The sequence below is a fragment of the Bufo gargarizans genome, chromosome 1 (assembly GCF_014858855.1).
Source record: "Bufo gargarizans isolate SCDJY-AF-19 chromosome 1, ASM1485885v1, whole genome shotgun sequence".
NCBI lineage: Eukaryota > Metazoa > Chordata > Amphibia > Anura > Bufonidae > Bufo > Bufo gargarizans.
This window is the reverse complement of record NC_058080.1, coordinates 510,234,284-510,252,837: the sequence shown is the minus strand read 5'-3', so window position 1 is coordinate 510,252,837 and position 18,554 is coordinate 510,234,284. Positions and strand designations below refer to the sequence as shown.

Below are 18,554 nucleotides of genomic sequence, written 5' to 3'. Positions count from 1 at the left end.
TCAGTCAGACTCTAGAACAGTTTACATTGAGGCTCAAGCTTTTGTTGCAGCAGTGATAAGATTAAGGGACAGGAGCAGAGAGATAAGAGAAGTGACAGATGACTGTGAAGACCACGCGATCTGTTGCTCAGAAGCCATGAGATTGTAAGGCTACTTTCACACTAGCGGCAGGACGGATCCGACAGGCTGTTCACCCTGTCAGATCCGTCCTGCTGTTATTTCGCCGGACCACCGTTCCGTCCCCATTGACTATAATGGGGACAGGGGTGGAGCTCCGGCGCAGCACGGCAGTGCATGGCGAAAGGCCGCCGGACTAAAAGTACTGGATGTCCAACTTTTTAGTCCGGCGGCCTCTCAACGCGAACTGCCATACTGCGCCAGAGCTCCACCCCATCCCCATTATAGTCAAAGGAGACGGAGCGGCGGCAGGACGGATCCGACAGGGTGACAATCTCTCTTCAGGTTTATTAGAAAATCTGTTATCAACTTAGCACATCCAGTTTTCCCTGTGCATTCACTTCACTTGGTTGTACTGCTGTCAGACTGCTGGCACTGTGGGTAACAATGCATTGCATGCACGGCACACAGCTCCTGAGTCCTCCTGTCCGCTTCCCTTCATTCCTGACTCACTCAGTCAGAGCTCAGACAATGTACCAAGAGCCGACTCAGCGAGTCAGCAAGTGAATCGAAGCATCCGCGCATGCGCACCACCTAAGCTCTTTAGTCAGTAGACTCAGCAAGTGAACCGAAGATCCGATTCATGAATCGGTTCATTTGAATGAGCTGATTCAAATGAACCGATTGATCTGAAAGATCCGAACTTCCTATCTCTATTCCTTGCCCGACCCCCCCCCCCCCCAGCTCCGCTGATTCCCGTATTATACCTGGTATACCGGCTCCGGCTGCATTCCCCTTTAAAAGGCTCTGAGCCGCTGCGCAGAGGAATGTAGCTGCGCAGCGGCAGGTGACGTCAGACGCTGTCGCTGTCCGCTGCCGCCTCATGCCGTGACGCCGCCTTCAGATTAGCGCACCGCACTGCCAGACACAGTCAATTCTGGTTTGCAGGCTTGCAGCCAGGCGCGGCGGCGGGAACTTCTGTTCTGGCCTCTGGGAGTGGGACTGGAATCGAATCTGGAAATAATTGTGGTGGAAGCCTGCCCAGCTGCCCCAGTGCCCTCACCCCACTTAGCCAGCCCAGGAAGGAGTCAGTGCCGGCTCCATGCTCCACTCCATCGCATGTTGGACCGGACGGACTCCAACGATTCATTAAGGTCCATTAGGGGACTTGTTTCCATAAATAATGTTATCATTTTACTGTAATGGTGGCATACAGTATTTTTTCAAAGCAGAACACACAGCTAAATAGCTGGGGCTTGGTGGGCTGGCAAGGGAGGGGTTAATAACAATAAGTGATGGAGGATCCTGGCCCTGTGGGATAATCCAGAAAACAGCTTAGCATTTTACCCCCGAGCAAAGACCACACAACATAGAGCTGCCTAGCCAAGTAGACAACATAAGGATCAATATGAAAAGAAATCATTTGAAGCCTTTGAAATAGCTCAGCTCAGTAAGGCTACTTTCACACCCGCATTTAGGTGCGGAGACGGATCCGCACCTATAATGCAAATGTTGGTATCCGTCTGCATAACTCAGTAAAAAAAAAGTCTAAGTCTAAGTGTAGGTCAAACGGATCCGTCATAACTTTGCATTGAAAGTCAATGATCCGTTTACAATTGCACCATATTTGTGTCAATGTAAACGGATCCTTCCCCATTGACTTACATTGTAAGTCAGGACGGATCCGTTTGGCTCCACACCGCCAGGCGGACACCAAAACACTGCAAGCTGCGTTTTGGTGTCCGCCTCCAGAGCGGAATGGAGGCGGAATGGAGCCAAACGGATGCATTCTGAACGGATCCTTATCCATTCTGAATGCATTGGGGCAAAACTGGTCTGTTTGGGGCCGCTTGTGAGATCCCTGAAACAGATCTCACAGGTGGACCCAGAAACGGCAGTGTGAAAGTAGCCTATGCCGCATACTGAGCTGAGCTATTTCAAATTCTCCAAATTATTTATTTTCATATTGATCCTTATGTTGTCTACTTGGCTAGGCAGCTCTATGTTGTGTGGTCTTTGCTCGGGGGTAAAATGCAAAGCTGTTTTCTGGATTATCCCACAGGGCCAGGATCCTCGATCACTTATTGTTATTAACCCCTCCCTTGCCAGCCCACCCAGCCCTATTTAGCTTTGTGTTCTGCTTTGAAAAAAAATGTTTAGGCCATGAAGGGGTTAATTAAGTGTTGGAGGGGGTGGGGGGTGTTATTGTGCGTATTGTGTTTGGGATCCATTTAACAAGTTTGACCAGTTGGGTTTGAGAGTGGTTGAGTGTCATCCACAGATCCCCCATAAAAGTGTCATCCATAGATCCCCCATAACAGTGTGTCATCCACAGATTCCTCATAACAGTGTGTCATCCACAGATCCCCCATAATAGTGTGTCATCCACAGATCCCCCATAACAGTGTGTCATCCACAGATTCCCCCATAATAGTGTGTCATCCACAGATTCCCCCATAACAGTGTGTCATCCACAGATTCCCCCATAACAGTGTGTCATCCACAGATTCCCCCATAACAGTGTCATCCACAGATTCCCCCATAACAGTGTGTCATCCACAGATTCCCCCATAACAGTGTGTCATCCACAGATTCCCCCATAACAGTGTGTCATCCACAGATCCCCCATAACAGTGTTCGTCATCCACAGATTCCCCCATAACAGTGTTCGTCATCCACAGATTCCCCCATAACTGTGTCATTCACAGATCCCCATAACAGTGTTCGTCATCCACAGATTCCTCATAACAGTGTGTCATCCACAGATCCCCCCATAACAGTGTGTCATCCACAGATTCCCCCATAACAGTGTGTCATCCACAGATTCCCCCATAACAGTGTGTCATCCACAGATCCCCCATAACAGTGTGTCATCCACAGATTCCCCCATAACAGTGTGTCATCCACAGATCCCCCCATAACAGTGTGTCATCCACAGATCCCCCATAACAGTGTTCGTCATCCACAGATTCCCCCATAACAGTGTGTCATCCACAGATTCCCCATAACAGTGTTCGTCATCCACAGATCCCCCATAACAGTGTGTCATCCACAGATCCCCCATAACAGTGTGTCGTCCACAGATTCCTCATAACAGTGTGTCATCCACAGATTCCTCATAACAGTGTGTCATCCACAGATTCCTCATAACAGTGTGTCATCCACAGATTCCCCCCATAACAGTGTGTCATCCACAGATCCCCCATAACAGTGTGTCATCCACAGATTCCCCCATAACAGTGTGTCATTCACATATTCCCGCCATAACAGTAAGTCATCCACAGATTCCCCCCATAACAGTAAGTCCTCCACAGATTCCCCCCATAACACTGTAACAGTAAACCTTGTGCTTTTAAGGTGTTTTTTCTTAAATGTGCCAGGGGAAGATTGCTAGGGCAGATTAGAACAGGTAGTGTAGTTAGTGTTAGTGTAGGGTCCTGCTTAAAAGAGTCTACCTTGTCGTGGTAGGACGCTTTATATTATTTGGTCAAAAATTAATTCCTTACTAAAATCACTGATTATCACTTTTTACTGTCTTTGTAGTTGTAAAAAAATAATGAAATTGGGGGTAGGTCCTTGGGGGTGGAGGGGAGGTGGAGTCAGGACGGATTCTAAAGGGGCGGGGTAGGAGGGGGGGCCCAGGCCTTGAGCTGTGTAAGGGGCCCCAAAATTTCTGATGGCAGCCCTGGTGATGGGGACACTTCAAGTTAGAATATACTAAGAACTGTGTACATGACTGCCCCCTGCTGCCTGGCAGCACCCGATCTCTTACAGGGGTCTGTGATCAGCACAATTAACCCCTCAGGTGCCGCACCTGAAGGGGTTAATTGTGCGTATCATAGCCCCCTGTAAGAGATCAGGGGCTGCCAGGCAGCAGGGGGCAGACACCCCTCCCTCCCCAGTTTTAATTTCATTGGTGGCCAGTGCGGCCCCCCCTTCCTCTATTGTATTATTTTCATTGGTGGCCAGTGCGGCCCCCACTCCCTCTATTGTATTCTTTTCATTAGTGGCCAGTGTGCGGCCCCCCCCTCCCTCCCTCTATTGTATTATTTTCATTGGTGGCACAGTGTGCAGCCCCCCCTCCCTCTATTGTATTCTTTTCATTGGTGGCACAGTGTGTGGCCTCCCCCCCCCCATATTGGTGGCAGGGGAGAGTTCTGATCGGAGTCCCAGTTTAATCGCTGGGGCTCCGATCGGTAACCATTGCAACCAGGACAGCAGTAGCTGGTTACTTAGCAATATTAGAAGCATCATACTTAACTGCTGCGCTGTCTGTGACAGGCTGGGAGCTCCACCTACTGGTAAGTGACAGGTCTGTGCGGCGCATTGCTTAATGATCTGTCACTTACCAGTAGGAGGAGCTCCCGGCCGGTCACAGACAGCGCAGCAGGTAGGTATGATGCTTCTAATATTGCTAAGTAACCATAGCAACCAGTACTGCAGTAGCGTCCTGGTTGCCATGGTTACCGATCGGAGCCCCAGCGATTAAACTGGGACTCCGATCAGAACTCTCCGCTGCCACCAATGATCGAGGGGGGGGGGGGAGGGACGCACACTGTGCCACCAATGAAAAGAATACAATAGAGGGAGGGAGGGGGGGGCCGGGGGAGTCTGCCCCCTGCTGCCTGGCAGCCCCTGATCTCTTATAGGGGGCTAAGATATGCACAATTAACCCCTCAGGTGCCGCACCTGAGGGGTTAATTGTACGGATCACAGCCCCCTGTAAGAGATCGGTTGCTGCCAGGAAGCAGGGGGCAGTCATGTACACAGTTCGTAGTATATTCTAACTAGAAGCGCCCCCATCACTATGGGAACGCCTCTGTGTTAGAATATACTGTCGGATCTGAGTTTTCACGAAGTGAAAACTCAGCTCTGAAAAAGCTTTTATGCAGACGGATCTTCGGATCCGTCTGTATGAAAGTAACCTACGGCCACGGACGCGGATGCCAATCTTGTGTGCGTCCGTGTTCTTTCACGGACCCATTGACTTGAATGGGTCCGTGAACCGTTGTCCGTCAAAAAAAAAAGGACAGGTCATATTTTTTTTGACGGACAGGAAACACGGATCACGGCCGCTGATGAACAACGGTGCATTTTCCGAGTTTTCAACTGACCCATTGAAAGTCAATGGGTCCGCAGAAAATCACGGAAAACGGAATAACGGCCACGAATGCACACAACGGTCGTGTGCATGAGGCCATATTCAAACAAAAAGTCACCTTCATCAAGACACAAGGCTCCCAGATCCCAACACAGAGACTTCGCTTCTGAGCCCAGCCGCCTATTTAAGGACAGCCAGGTGCTGCCAAAACCCGGACCGGCATTTAAAATCCGGTATTTGACCTCACCTGGCTGTAAATCAGCCCAGCAGCACATGCAGGGAGGAAAATACCTGTTTTCCCAGACCAAACCTCTCACTGTGTCACAATATATATATATATATATATATATATACACACACACACCTAAAGAATTATTAGGAACACCATACTAATACGGTGTTGGACCCCCTTTTGCCTTCAGAACTGCTTTAATTCTACGAGGCATTGATTCAACAAGGTGCTGATAGCATTCTTTAGAAATGTTGGCCCATATTGATAGGATAGCATCTTGCAGTTGATGGAGATTTGAGGGATGCACATCCAGGGCACGAAGCTCCCGTTCCACCACATCCCAAAGATGCTCTTTTGGGTTGAGATCTGGTGACTGTGGGGGCCATTTTAGTACAGTGAACTCATTGTCATGTTCAAGAAACCAATTTGAAATGATTCGAGCTTTGTGAGATGGTGCATTATCCTGCTGGAAGTAGCCATCAGAGGATGGGTACATGGTGGTCATGAAGGGATGGACATGGTCAGAAACAATGCTCAGGTAGCCCGTGGCATTTAAACGATGGCCAATTGGCACTAAGGGGCCTAAAGTGTGCCCAGAAAACATCCCCCACACCATTACACCACCACCATCAGCCTGCACAGTGGTAACAAGGCATGATGGATACATGTTCTCATTCTGTTTATGCCAAATTCGGATTCTTCCATTTGAATGTCTCAACAGAAATCGAGACTCATCAGACCAGGCAACATTTTTCCAGTCTTCAACAGTCCAATTTTGGTGAGCTCGTGCAAATTGTAGCCTCTTTTTCCTATTTGTAGTGGAGATGAGTGGTACCCGGTGGGGTCTTCTGCTGTTGTAGCCCATCCGCCTCAAGGTTGTGCGTGTTGTGGCTTCACAAATGCTTTGCTGCATACCTCGGTTGTAACGAGTGGTTATTTCAGTCAACGTTGCTCTTCTATCAGCTTAAATCAGTTGGCCCATTCTCCTCTGACCTCTAGCATCAACAAGGCATTTTCGCCCACAGGACTGCCGCATACTGGATGTTTTTCCCTTTTCACACCATTCTTTGTAAACCCTAGAAATGGTTGTGCGTGGAAATCTCAGTAACTGAGCAGATTGTGAAATACTCAGACCGGCCCTTCTGGCACCAACAACCATGCCATGCTTAAAATTGCTTAAATCACCTTTCTTTCCCATTCTGACATTCAGTTTGGAGTTCAGGAGATTGTCTTGACCAGGACCACAACCCTACATGCATTGAAGCAACTGCCATGTGATTGGTTGACTAGATAATCGCATTAATGAGAAATAGAACGGGTGTTCCTAATAATTCTTTAGGTGAGTGTATATACACACACATACATACATACACACACACACACACACAAACAGATAGATAGATAGGCACTTGCGAGTGCTCATTTGCATATGAAGTAAACTTCGTTTTTCCTGCTGGTGCAAGTCTAAAGACAAAGACAAAGGTACTGTTACAATCCTGTATAGGTGTGCTACAGAGCCATGTAAGCACTGTATATGGCCATACGGAGGTGACAGACTCCCTTTAAACTTGTGAGCGGGGGTGGGATGGTTGGAAGTATATATTGTATCTTTTATATACAATACAGCATAAATACACTCCTCAACAGTGAAATTGCAATACCTAGAAGGAAAAGTCTTGAAATTATGGAAATCATAGGATCAATAGACACGTTAATGACATGCAAATGATAAAAAAGGAAACAAAATATTCAAACCATCTCAAATTTATTCAGTATCGCAAATGAGCGCCACACACAGAAATACACACACTTACACGTCTCGGCCGGCTATCATTGAGGTTATTAATGGTTGTCTGAGGTGTGTTCTATTATGCTTAATGTACATGGGCACACAAATCATCATTGTCTTATTTAAGGGAGGCTTCTCCGATTCTATCCCTCTTAGTTTGAGATAAGTGGTGATAAGTGGCAGGTCGACAACCAGGAGGCATCACACAGTTATCCCACACGACTTGATCCAACTATTGAGGTTTTATGTGGCAAAAGAACTGTACTTTCAATCTGGCTTTTATGCCCCTCCCACATGTCACAGATTGGAGCTATGTGCTTGAAAATTTGATCACCTGCAGATCTTAGCGACACCTGCTACTTTCTCGATTTGCATAACCTTATGGCTTATCCTTCTTGGTGTTGCAATTTCGGTGTTGAGGAGCATATGTTGCATTTTACAATAATACAAGTATAATAAAGATAATATTAACAAAAATAATTTAAAATCTGACCAAATACTTGTCTTTACGAATTTTACTTGAAAGGATACTGGCCAGTCCACTGATTATTCCACAGATATGATATAGAAGAGAAGATTCTGGAAAAAGCAGCTGAGTGACTATTAGGATCCCATATGGCAGCAAAAAAGAAATCTTTTTGCCAAATCTCCAACCGACAGCTTTGTGCTTAGCTACCAATAGCGACAACTGGGTAGCAAGGTACCCAGACGCAGGGACAGCTGGCGGAGGCAGAAGGAAGGATGTCAGAAGGTAAAGAATGGCAGAGCACAGTGTGCAGAGACAGGACAACTGCAGAAAGTATAAGGTGCCAAGACGTTCCTCCATCCTCCAGAACAGGAGAGGAAAGAGAACCAATGACAATAAAATCAGCAAATTGTCTGAGGTACACAGCACATGTGTGATTAGCCGATGCACTGAAAAAAAAAAAAAAAAAAATCCATAAAATGTCAGTATTATATTTAAGGGATGCCTATAAATTCAATGTATAGTGATATCATTAAAGGGAGTCTGTCGGTGGTTTTGACCACAGGTGGACCTTCACTGTGATGCGCTCTCTACATTAGGCTGCTTCCCATGTGCTCTGAATGACAACTATAACATCCAAATAGATGGCCACTACAGCTGTCACTCAAAGCATGAGTAGACAGCACTTCAAAGTGAAGATCCGACTCATGGGCACTTAACCCCTTCCTGACATTTGAAGTACTATTACGTCACATTATGGGTCTTTAAAGATGGCGCCCACTCCCGAGCAGAGTGAGTGCCATAGCAACGCAATGCCTGCTGTTTCCTTTAGCAGACACCGGCAGCTAATGTCCGCGATCGTCGGTAATGCCGATCACAGATATTTAGCCGTGGCAAGCAGCAAGAGAGATGGCTAGGATAGGTCATGAAAATCAGATCCAACACCTGGCACCCCCACCGATCAGCTGTAAGAAGAGAAAGCAACGCGCCATGTCACGTGCCATCTCCCTTCTTGCTTGCCATAGACAGAACAACAGTGAGCAGGAAGAGAGACCAGAGACAGCATATGTGCACGGCGCGCGCCTTCTCTTTATACAGCTGCTCGGCGGGGGTGCCAGGTGTCAGAACCCCGCCAATCTGATATCGATATAGGTCATCAATATTAAAAACCTGGAAAACCCCTTTAAATGGATATACCGGTTGTTAAACGTTATCTACCCTCAACAGGGGATTTCAGGGGGCTCAGAGGGTACAGGTAACCCATTCTTGTGATCAGTTGTGATCTGGGCATTAGGACCTCACCAGTCTAATACTTATCTCCTATCTTGCAGACCTTTAACAACCAGTTCCACGTGTCCCACAAAAAGAAAAGAAAAAAAAAAAGACTAAACTTTTTGTAGACGACTGAGAAAGATATAAATTGCGCTTTTAGAATGCAGCATGTCCAAAACAGACCCGGTCATGATAAGGTTTATTTTACAAAGTTACTCATCTTATTAGGCAGTTTTATATCTATGTACAAACCCTAGAAATGGATTTGCACTTTTTTTTTTATCAGTGTAAATTTGTTGCACATGAGATGTCGCAGATTTCTCACCATCCCAGGCTTCTTGCAAAGTTTCCAGATGCAGCACTACGTCACTGCATGGCAGAATGATGATGCCAAGCACCAGCAAAAGCATCAGCAAAAGGCATCCTAGTGGTGGTCCAGTCCTAAGCACCAATCTTGGCATCTCCATAGAGATGAGGGGTATCCTTAATTACCTGCAAGACAATCAGTTATTCTAGCAAATGACAAGAAATGTGGGCTATGGAAATATCACAGTCTGCAAATAGTGCATACATACATACATGTACGTAAATGAACTTACACAGAAAACAGGAGGAGAAGCAAAGTCAATCTATAAGGAATGTGCCACCATATACAGGCTATGTTTTGTCTTAAAGGAGATTTCAAGTTGTAGGCCTTATTCACAAGATTGTATGCAATTTTCTGTCCACAAAACAGACACCATAGACCATTTTCATGCTGGTGTTGCATACCTGTGTGTTCTGTGTCTACTTTTTATGTCAAATGCTTGCTGTAATTTGACATTTGCCTTTTACATTGCTGCTTAGGAATATTTGTAGAACAATTCTTGCACCATAACCAATTACAATGGATAAACTGTATGTAATAAGCTCTTAAGCTCCCTCTAGTGGTGGCTGCAGGCCAATAGAATATTCTCAAAAAAATCTCAGCAATTCGTTCCTTGAAAGGGTTTTCCAAATGTTTAAAATGGATGACCTGTCCTCGTATTAAGTCATCAGTATCTGATCAGTGGGGTGCCGACACACGGCACCTCTGCAAACCAGCTGTTTGAGAAGAGCACTTCAGCTTCCTTGCTGCTTACCAAGAACAGCGCCTTCGATTGAATAGTGGCTGTGCTTGATACTGCAGTCTATTCACTTGAAAGGGACTGAGCTGCGCCTAAGGCATGTGACAATGAATGCGACATCACTGGCTTCAAACAGCTGATTGGCAGGGGTGCTAGGGGTCGGACTCTACACAATCATATAGTGATGATCTATCCAGAGGATAGGTCATCAGTATATATAAAACACTTGGACAACCCCTTTAATTGAGTTGTCCGACCCCAACCCCAATCTTAGTTAGCTCCAGGAAAGCGTTTAAAGGGGTATTCCCATCTAAGACAATGGGGGCATATCCCACCTCTGAGATCTGCACCTACACCGAGATTGGAGCTGTGGCTGGAGGACCCCGGCCACCACCAAGCGCTCTCCCCATAGAAGTGAATGGGAGTGCACCCAGCTTGCACGGCCACCGCTCCCATTTATTTCTATGGGGCCGATGGAAATTGCTGAGCCAGCGCTGCGCATGCGCCCTCCGCAACTTTTGGGACTCCGTTCTTGGTGTAGGTGCGTGTTCCAGAGGTGGGACCCGCACCTATCAGACAATGGGGGCATATCCTTGCGATATGCCCCTATTCATCATCTGTGATGGGAAAAACCCCTTTAACATACAGGGGGGGGGGGGGAAGGCACCCACATATTTAACGCTGCTCGTTCTGAAAGGACCCTAAAGATGGAAAACCCCTTTAAGAGGATTGCGCAGTGTCAGATATTAATGACCTAACCTTAAGACAGGTCACTGTCAGACTGGTAGGGGACTGACGCCACACAACCTTACTTTTCATTCACATTTTGGATGTTCCCCAAATGATATGTCCTCTTACAGGTGAGAATACTCATACTGACAGGAGTGAGAAAAATGCAGAATGCACACCTAAGGGCTCATGCGCATGACCGTTGCCAGTTTTGTGGTCCACAAATTGCGGATCCACAAAACATGGATACTGGCCGCTAAAAGAACAGTCCTTTCTTTGTCCATAATGCGGACAAGAATGGGGCAAGTTCTATATTTTTGCGGATGCCACGGATCGGACATACAGTCATGTGAAAAAATTAGGACACCCTTTGAAAGCATGTGGTTTTTTGTAACATTTTTAATAAAAGGTTATTTCATCTCCGTTTCAACAATACAGAGAGATTAAAGTAATCCGACTAAACAAAGAAAACTGAAGAAAAGTCTTTTCAAGATCTTCTGTAAATGTCATTCTACAAAAATGCCTATTCTAACTGAGGAAAAAGATAGGACACCCTTGCCCCTAATAGCGAGTGTTACCTCCTTTGGCTGAAATAACTGCAGTGAGACGGTTCTTGTAGCCATCTACCAGTCTTCGACATCGGTCTGAGGAAATTTTACCCCACTCCTCAATGCAGAACTTTTTCAGCTGTGAGATGTTTGAGGGGTTTCTTGCACGTACAGCCCTTTTCAAGTCACCCCACAGCATCTCAATGGGATTCAAATCTGGACTTTGACTTGGCCATTCCAGGACTCTCCATTTCTTCTTTTTCAGCCAATCTTTGGTTGATTTACTAGTATGTTTTGGGTCATTGTCATGTTGCATGGTCCAGTTCCGCTTCAGCTTTAATTTTCTAACTGATGGTCTCACATGTTCTTCAAGCACCTTCTGATACACAGTAGAATTCATCGTGGATTCTATGATGGTGAGCTGACCAGGTCCTGCTGCAGCAAAGCAGCCCCAAACCATGACACTTCCACCTCCATGCTTCACAGTTGGTATGAGGTTCTTTTCTTGGAATGCTGTGTTTGGTTTACGCCAAACATGTCCTCTGCTGTTGTGTCCAAATAATTCAATTTTGGACTCATCTGTCCAAAGAACATTATTCCAGAAGTCCTGGTCTTTGTCAACTTTATCTCTGGCAAATGTCAGTCTGGCCTCGATGTTTCTCTTGGAAAGCAAAGGTTTCCTCCTTGCACACCTCCCATGCAAGTTAAACTTGTACAGTCTCTTTCTGATTGTAGAGGCATGTACTTCTACATCAACAGTAGCCAGAGCCTGCTGTAGTTCTCGAGATGACACTTTAGGGTTTTTGGAGACCTCTTTTAGCATCTTGCGGTCTGCTCTTGGGGTGAACTTGCTGGGGCGACCAGTCCTGGGCATGTTGGCAGTTGTTTTGAAAGCCCTCCACTTGTAGACTATCTTCCGGACAGTGGAATGGCTGATTTCAAAATCTTTTGAGATCTTTTTAAATCCCTTCCCAGACTCATAGGCTGCTACAATCTTTTTTCTGAAGTCCTCTGACAGCTCTTTTGCTCTCACCATGGTGCTCACTCTCACTTCAACAGTCAGGAGCACACCAAACTAAATGTCTGAGGTTTAAATAGGGCAAGCCTCATTCAACATGCAGAGTAACGATCTACTAATTATGTGCACCTGGTGTGATATACCTGTGTGAGATCTGAGCCAATTTAAGAGGGAATACATGTGAGGGTGTCCTATCTTTTTCCTCAGTTAGAATAGGCATTTTTGTAGAATGACATTTACAGAAGATCTTGAAAAGACTTTTCTTCAGTTTTCTTTGTTTAGTTGGATTACTTTAATCTCTCTGTATTGTTGAAACGGAGATGAAATAACCTTTTATTAAAAATGTTACAAAAAACCACATGCTTTCAAAGGGTGTCCTAATTTTTTCACATGACTGTACGTGTGCTGTCCACATATTTTGCGGCCTCATTGAAGAGAATAAGTCCACATCCAACCCGCAAAAAATACAGATCAGATGGAGACAAAAATTGGATTTTTGTACTTACCGTAAAATCCCTTTCTCGTTCAATGCATTGGGGGACACAGCACCATGGGTATATGCCCAGCTACCACTAGGAGGCGACACTAGATAACAAAAAGGTTGGGCTATACCCTCTCCACAGCCATTAGGCTAATCAGTTTGTACCAATAGCAGTAGGAGAGAGAAACAAAAGCAAAGAACCAACATGACCTGGACCGGGAAAGGAAACGAGAACAGCAGCCCGGATACAGGAAAACAAAAGGGTGGGATCTGTGTCCCCCAATGAACTGAACGAGAAAGGGATTTTACGGTAAGTACAAAATTCAACAGCACCATGGGACGTCCCAAAGCAGTCCCCGAGGGTGGGAAGGAAATCTTATGCAAAAAGTTGGACGCACAGGTGCTGGAGAACCCTGTGACTCAACCGAACCAGGAGAGGCCATAGCATGAAATGGTTCCAAAGGAAAAAATATAGGAGACCGTCAGGATTCCAAAGGACAAGTGCCTGGGAAAAGAGCCAAAGAAGGAACAAGGGGAAACACCCGCTTTCTCCAGAGATGGCATAGGGAGCAAGGCAGATGTCCTGAGCAAGAACCAAGAGTTGAACAAGTGCGCACTAAAGAGCCTGAGGAAGGATCTGAAAGAACCAGGGCTCCTCCTGAAGAAACGGGAGAGTAGCACAGCAACGTCTGTTGGTAACGACCTAGCGCTCTGCATATGGAGGGATGCTCCAGGAGGAGAATCCATAAGAGGAGAGACCCAACAAGAAAATTAGACTATAAGGGTACCTGGCAGGAGGAAAAATGCCTGGAAAAGGATGGAGAAGTCCTTAACCAAGGAGAAAAACTTCCTAAAAACAAGCTAAAAGACCCTGTGGACCGCCCCTCGTCAAAAGGAAGGCGCTTCTATAAGGCCTGGAAGCAAAGGAACCTGACCAGAAAGAGGACCCAGCAAAGAAAAAAACTCTAAAAACATGGCCTGTCTGTGGCCAACCTCCTGTAAAGGCCATGGTAGAGAGGAACCATGGGAAGGGAGCAAGCCTCCTTCCGCAAGGCATGTGGGCAAAGAGAAACACCCTATGAGAAGGTGGAAACCCCATCCTGCTAGAGAAAGCAGCCAACCCCTGGCCGAGGAGGAGGTCCTAGGTAATGGCCAGTAGAAGGGAATGTAAAGACCTGCTTCCCATAAAAAAGAAGCTAGGATCGATCCTCCGAAAAAAACTTACAAAATATTGCTGTGAAATGTAAGACTAGAGATATCCCTGGCCACATGAAGTCTCAGGGAAAAGGGAAACAGTAGCAGGCCCTGGTAATACAAGCGGAGACACACGTCTGAGAAATATTTGAGAAGAAGGGAGAGGATTCCAAACAGCCTAAGGAGGAACAATTCTCAAAATGAGGGAAAGCTCCATCCCAAAAGTGACCAAAATGATCCAAATTGCAAATCGTAGCCTTAAACTCCCAGATACCAGGTACTTGACCTGGAGAGATGGGAAGACCCTATGGGGACCCAGGAGAGAAAAAAAACAAACCGGGCCCAAAGAAGCAGCTGTCATACAGAGGATGTGCGGTCAGAGATGCCACAAGTAGATTCCCCAGAGGGAACCGGTCAGCTAGATGGTCAAAGAATCATTGGGACAGGGACTCCAAGCAAGATTACCCAGACAGAGGCTCAAGTAGGGTCCACAGAACTGGACCACATGAGGACAATAATAGCCAGATTATCAAGGGAAAATTAAATGTATCCACCATAGGGGAAAAAACACAGCAGCCATGGTTAACCAGCCATCCCAAGTATAGTGGCTAGCATACTGTATAACACTGCTCTGGAATGGGAAAGTACAGCAGCCTGGATTTTGTAAAAGTAAGGCCAGATATCCATGTGTCAGTAGAGGATGCAGAATTTGCCAGGGGAAGCCAGGAGAGACTACACTGACATGTAGAAACCAGCTACCAGCAGAGCACAATGAAACACCCAAGGAAGGGGAAAGAAACTGACAGGTGCAGAAAACGGCAAGGCCCAAGGGGACGGCACTACTGTCATGTAGCACCACTAATCTGCGAATCTAAGGACGTACAAGAACGCCCGGACCATGGAAGAGCTACGGGACCATATCCGATACCAGGGCGAGCAGTGGAAAATCCCACCCACCAAGTAGGTGTGTAGTGCTGTCACAGCCATATCAGCGAGGACGTCCAGCGATGACCGGAAAACTGCAGGATAGAGCAGTAAAAACAATGCAAGTACTCCGTCATAAAAATGGGGTATGCGGAATACAGTAGAACTTTATAGGGTTGAAAATCTAGCATGACAGCCAAGAACCTGCGCACGCGAGGGGAGTGTAGCTGTCTGGTGCGCGACAAGCCAAAAAGTAAAAATCATGCCTAGTACAGGGGCAATGAGAGGACTTGGAGGTACTGCACCGACTGTCAGATCTGAAGAGGCCAGCCATATACTGGATCTAAGAATTGCAACTCTACTCTGCCCAAAAAGGGGGGAGAACATATGGTTGCCAGGTACATACTCCAACCACGATGGCCTGTCGGATACAGCGCCTTTAGATGGGAGTAATCTGATTGCATGGTGCACACGATAATGAGAGTGGAGACATAGCTACAGCATCTGGAAATGGCTACGCATGATGCATACTAGAACCAGACGTGTAATGGCGAGAAAAACAGCTGTGTAATGTAGACTAAAAAATAGACAGATAGAATGGCTACCGCATCTGGAGATGGTACAGGTACTCTACCCAATAAGGGAGTAATACATTGTGTAATGCAGACTAAAAAACAGACAGATGGAATGGCTACAGCATCTGGAGATGGTACAGGTACTCCACTGAAGAAGGAAGCAAGGTGGCTGCATGGTGCACACTAGAGCCAGAAAGGGGCCCTGGCTACAGCGACTGAACATTGCATGTATACTTCACCTGTGGCGCACACTAGAACCAAACAGGTGTAATGGCAACAGCCTATGGAGATGATACAGGTACTTCACCTAATAAAGAAGTAACATGGTAAACCAGGGCTTCCCCAGTAATATGTTGCGTGGTGCACGCTAGCCCCAGGCTGGTGTACTGGCTACAGCGTCTGGAGAAGTAATACGGTGGCCTGGAACACTCTCCGACTAGGAGAGTGTTGAATATAGCCCCTGGAATAGAGAGAGAAATTACTCCAGCTGAAAAGGAGACACATTGGAACCAGGAAAGTCTGCCGGATACAGCATTTGGCAGTGGTACGAGTACCCCCCTGTGAAGAGGAAGGCGTATGTACCTGGGACACCACATAGGTGTACTGGCATGCTAAACACCGTGACGGGTAAAGCACCACCTACTGGAGAGGCGGCAAGCTGACTTACCTGTGTAGATAATATCCTGTGCAGCCAGGAGTGCCATCTGAAAAGCCACTAAATGGGATACCAATCCTGGAGAGGAGAGGTTCCCAAGTGGACATTTGTCTTTGACCACGCAGAGAGATTCTGTATGGTGGAAGGCCGCCTGATGCTCTGTTACGAGTCAGAATCGGTGCAGAGGTGTCCCCCGAGGAGGTGTAAGATGCGTCAGAGAAGAATACGTCACCAGCCTCAGACCTGTCCTGGGGGTGACCCGAGGATGCTGAGGACTTAGTTGTGACAACCCGAGGTTGTTTGCGGGACCTGGTGTCTGAATGTGAGCATGCCCCATCCGAGGAGGAGCCCCTGGGCGGGTAAGAGGCGGCCGCAATTTGGGCAGGCAAGCGGTCTAGCGACTCAACCATGGATTGGGAGAGTCGGACAAGGTTCCCTATGGCTTGGGACAGGGATGAGACCAATTCGGGAGGGACCGACACAGAAGGGGTGGTCAGAGAGACATGAAGGGCCTGGAAGCAAGGTACTGTAACTGCGCACAAACAGGGAAGGCTGACCGCATGGCAACTTTTTATTGCAATGGGCGCATGTAAAATACGACCAGGAGTGGGGGCTGGGAATGAGAGTCCTCCCTGGAGGAGGATATGGGGGCTGATAGGAGCCTGAAAAAAGAAAAACAGTCAGGCAGAGGCTGTCCTACCGGACCCCAGGTGCAGTGTCCCCGAAGAGGTGCTGCAGCAGCTGCAGAAACGTGCAAGGAGGTTTGCTGGCAAGATGGAGGCTCTTTCTTCTTGAAAAAGAGGTCAAGTGGAAACCTCCCCCCACAGGGTTAAAAGACACGGCCTAGGCGAGAAAGAAGCCGGGGCCTCGATTAATGAGGTGGCCGGAAAAGGTGCGCTGTTGGCGGACCGGAACCGCGGGAGACATGGGGCCCTCCAGAATGAAAAAAAAATGGGTGAGGGGGCTCCTGAGGAGTAGTGACTCTCAGGGAGGGTAAAAACAGGGCAAACGGAGCACCAGGGGCCCGAGGACAGGTCTGGGAAGATGCGGCCTAGTCCAGGAAGAAGCTGGGAAAGGGAAAGGCTGGGAGAGGCATGGGTGGCCAGGGAGGTGAAGGATACCCAAGGGAGGGGAGAAAAAAGGGAGGGACTTAACCAGGCCACACAAATAAAATGAATCCCATCCCCTAACCAGAAAGGGGGGTTTAACCCGGGGGACCTCTTGGGGCAGAGACGCAGGGGAGAATACTTACCGTCCGGCGTCTTCAGGCGCCGCAGTGTCACCCCTTCGGCAAACAACACTGACATGGGAATGCCGGCATGTCACTGCAGATGCAGTAATGGGGGACTCGGTGACCGGCGTAGGTACATCAAGTACGCGCCCGCAGGGGGTGCAACTAAAGTGGCAATCCACGATGGAGCCCCATCCCGCAGCAGGCAGAGACCTGCAGAAGAAAGGAAAAGAAAGAATAAAAAAATAAAAATGAAAAGCAGCAAGACCTGCAAAAAAACTGAGCAGGTCATGTCTGCCTCCTACGGACACTAGACCTCATGCACACGACCGTTGTGTGTTTTGCGGTCCGCAAAACACTGATGGTGTCCGTGTGCGTTCCACCATTTGCGGAACGGCACGGACAGCCATTGATATAACTGGCTATTCTTGTCCGCAAAACAGACAAGAATAGGACAGGTTATATATATTTTATTTTTTTTTGCGGGGCCACGGAACGGAGCAACGGAGTGCTATCCGCGTCTTTTGTGGCCCTGTTGAAGTGAATGGGTCTGCACCCGAGCCGCAAAAACTGCGGCTTGGATGCGGACCAAAACAACGGTAGTGTGCATGAGGCCTAAAACTGATTAGCCTAGGGCTGTGGAGACGGTATAGCCCACCTGGGCAGAGTCAACCTTTTCTATAGCTAGTGTCGCCTCCTAGTGGTAGCTGGGCATATACCCATGGTGCTGTGTCCCCCGAGAAAATACGTTCGTGTGCATGAGCCCTTAGCTATCTATACTTTGAGGACAAAAACACAGACACGTCCATGTCCATGAGACTTCCAGTGTTCATTAGGAGTGATGGAAGACGCTATTATGAGGCGTCATCATTAGTGTGACCACATTGGACAGGTTTGCATCTTTTTCACTGTATCTAAATCCATACATAATATATATTTTTATTCATATATATTCTCATAAAGAATCAGCAAATAAAACGCGCGACGACAGGAGAATGACCCCCACGCTGACAACTTTCTGGATCTGTCTCTCTTTTGCTCTCCCTTCACTAGCTCGGCGTAAAGGAACACACCACTACCTAAAACCAGGGGTGCTTTGCAATAAAAGAAGCTTAC

At 47.3% G+C, this 18,554-nt stretch overlaps 1 protein-coding gene across 2 annotated transcripts in view; it reads right to left on the bottom strand.

Moving 5' to 3' along the window:
• The window catches only part of RHBDD3 (rhomboid domain containing 3), a 46,492-nt gene that overhangs the window by 27,807 nt on the left and 131 nt on the right, over positions 1-18,554 (bottom strand). Inside the window, exons 2-4 of one of the 2 annotated variants that reach the window (XM_044288577.1) lie at positions 17,460-17,651; positions 9,303-9,469; positions 7,771-8,154 (exon numbers count right to left, since the gene is read on the bottom strand). In XM_044288577.1, the coding sequence (XP_044144512.1) occupies positions 7,771-8,154; positions 9,303-9,444 (526 nt within the window). In that variant the 5' untranslated portion in view covers positions 9,445-9,469; positions 17,460-17,651. The remainder of the gene's footprint in view (positions 1-7,770; positions 8,155-9,302; positions 9,470-17,459; positions 17,652-18,554) is intronic. The other variant, XM_044288566.1, reaches the window with a different exon arrangement.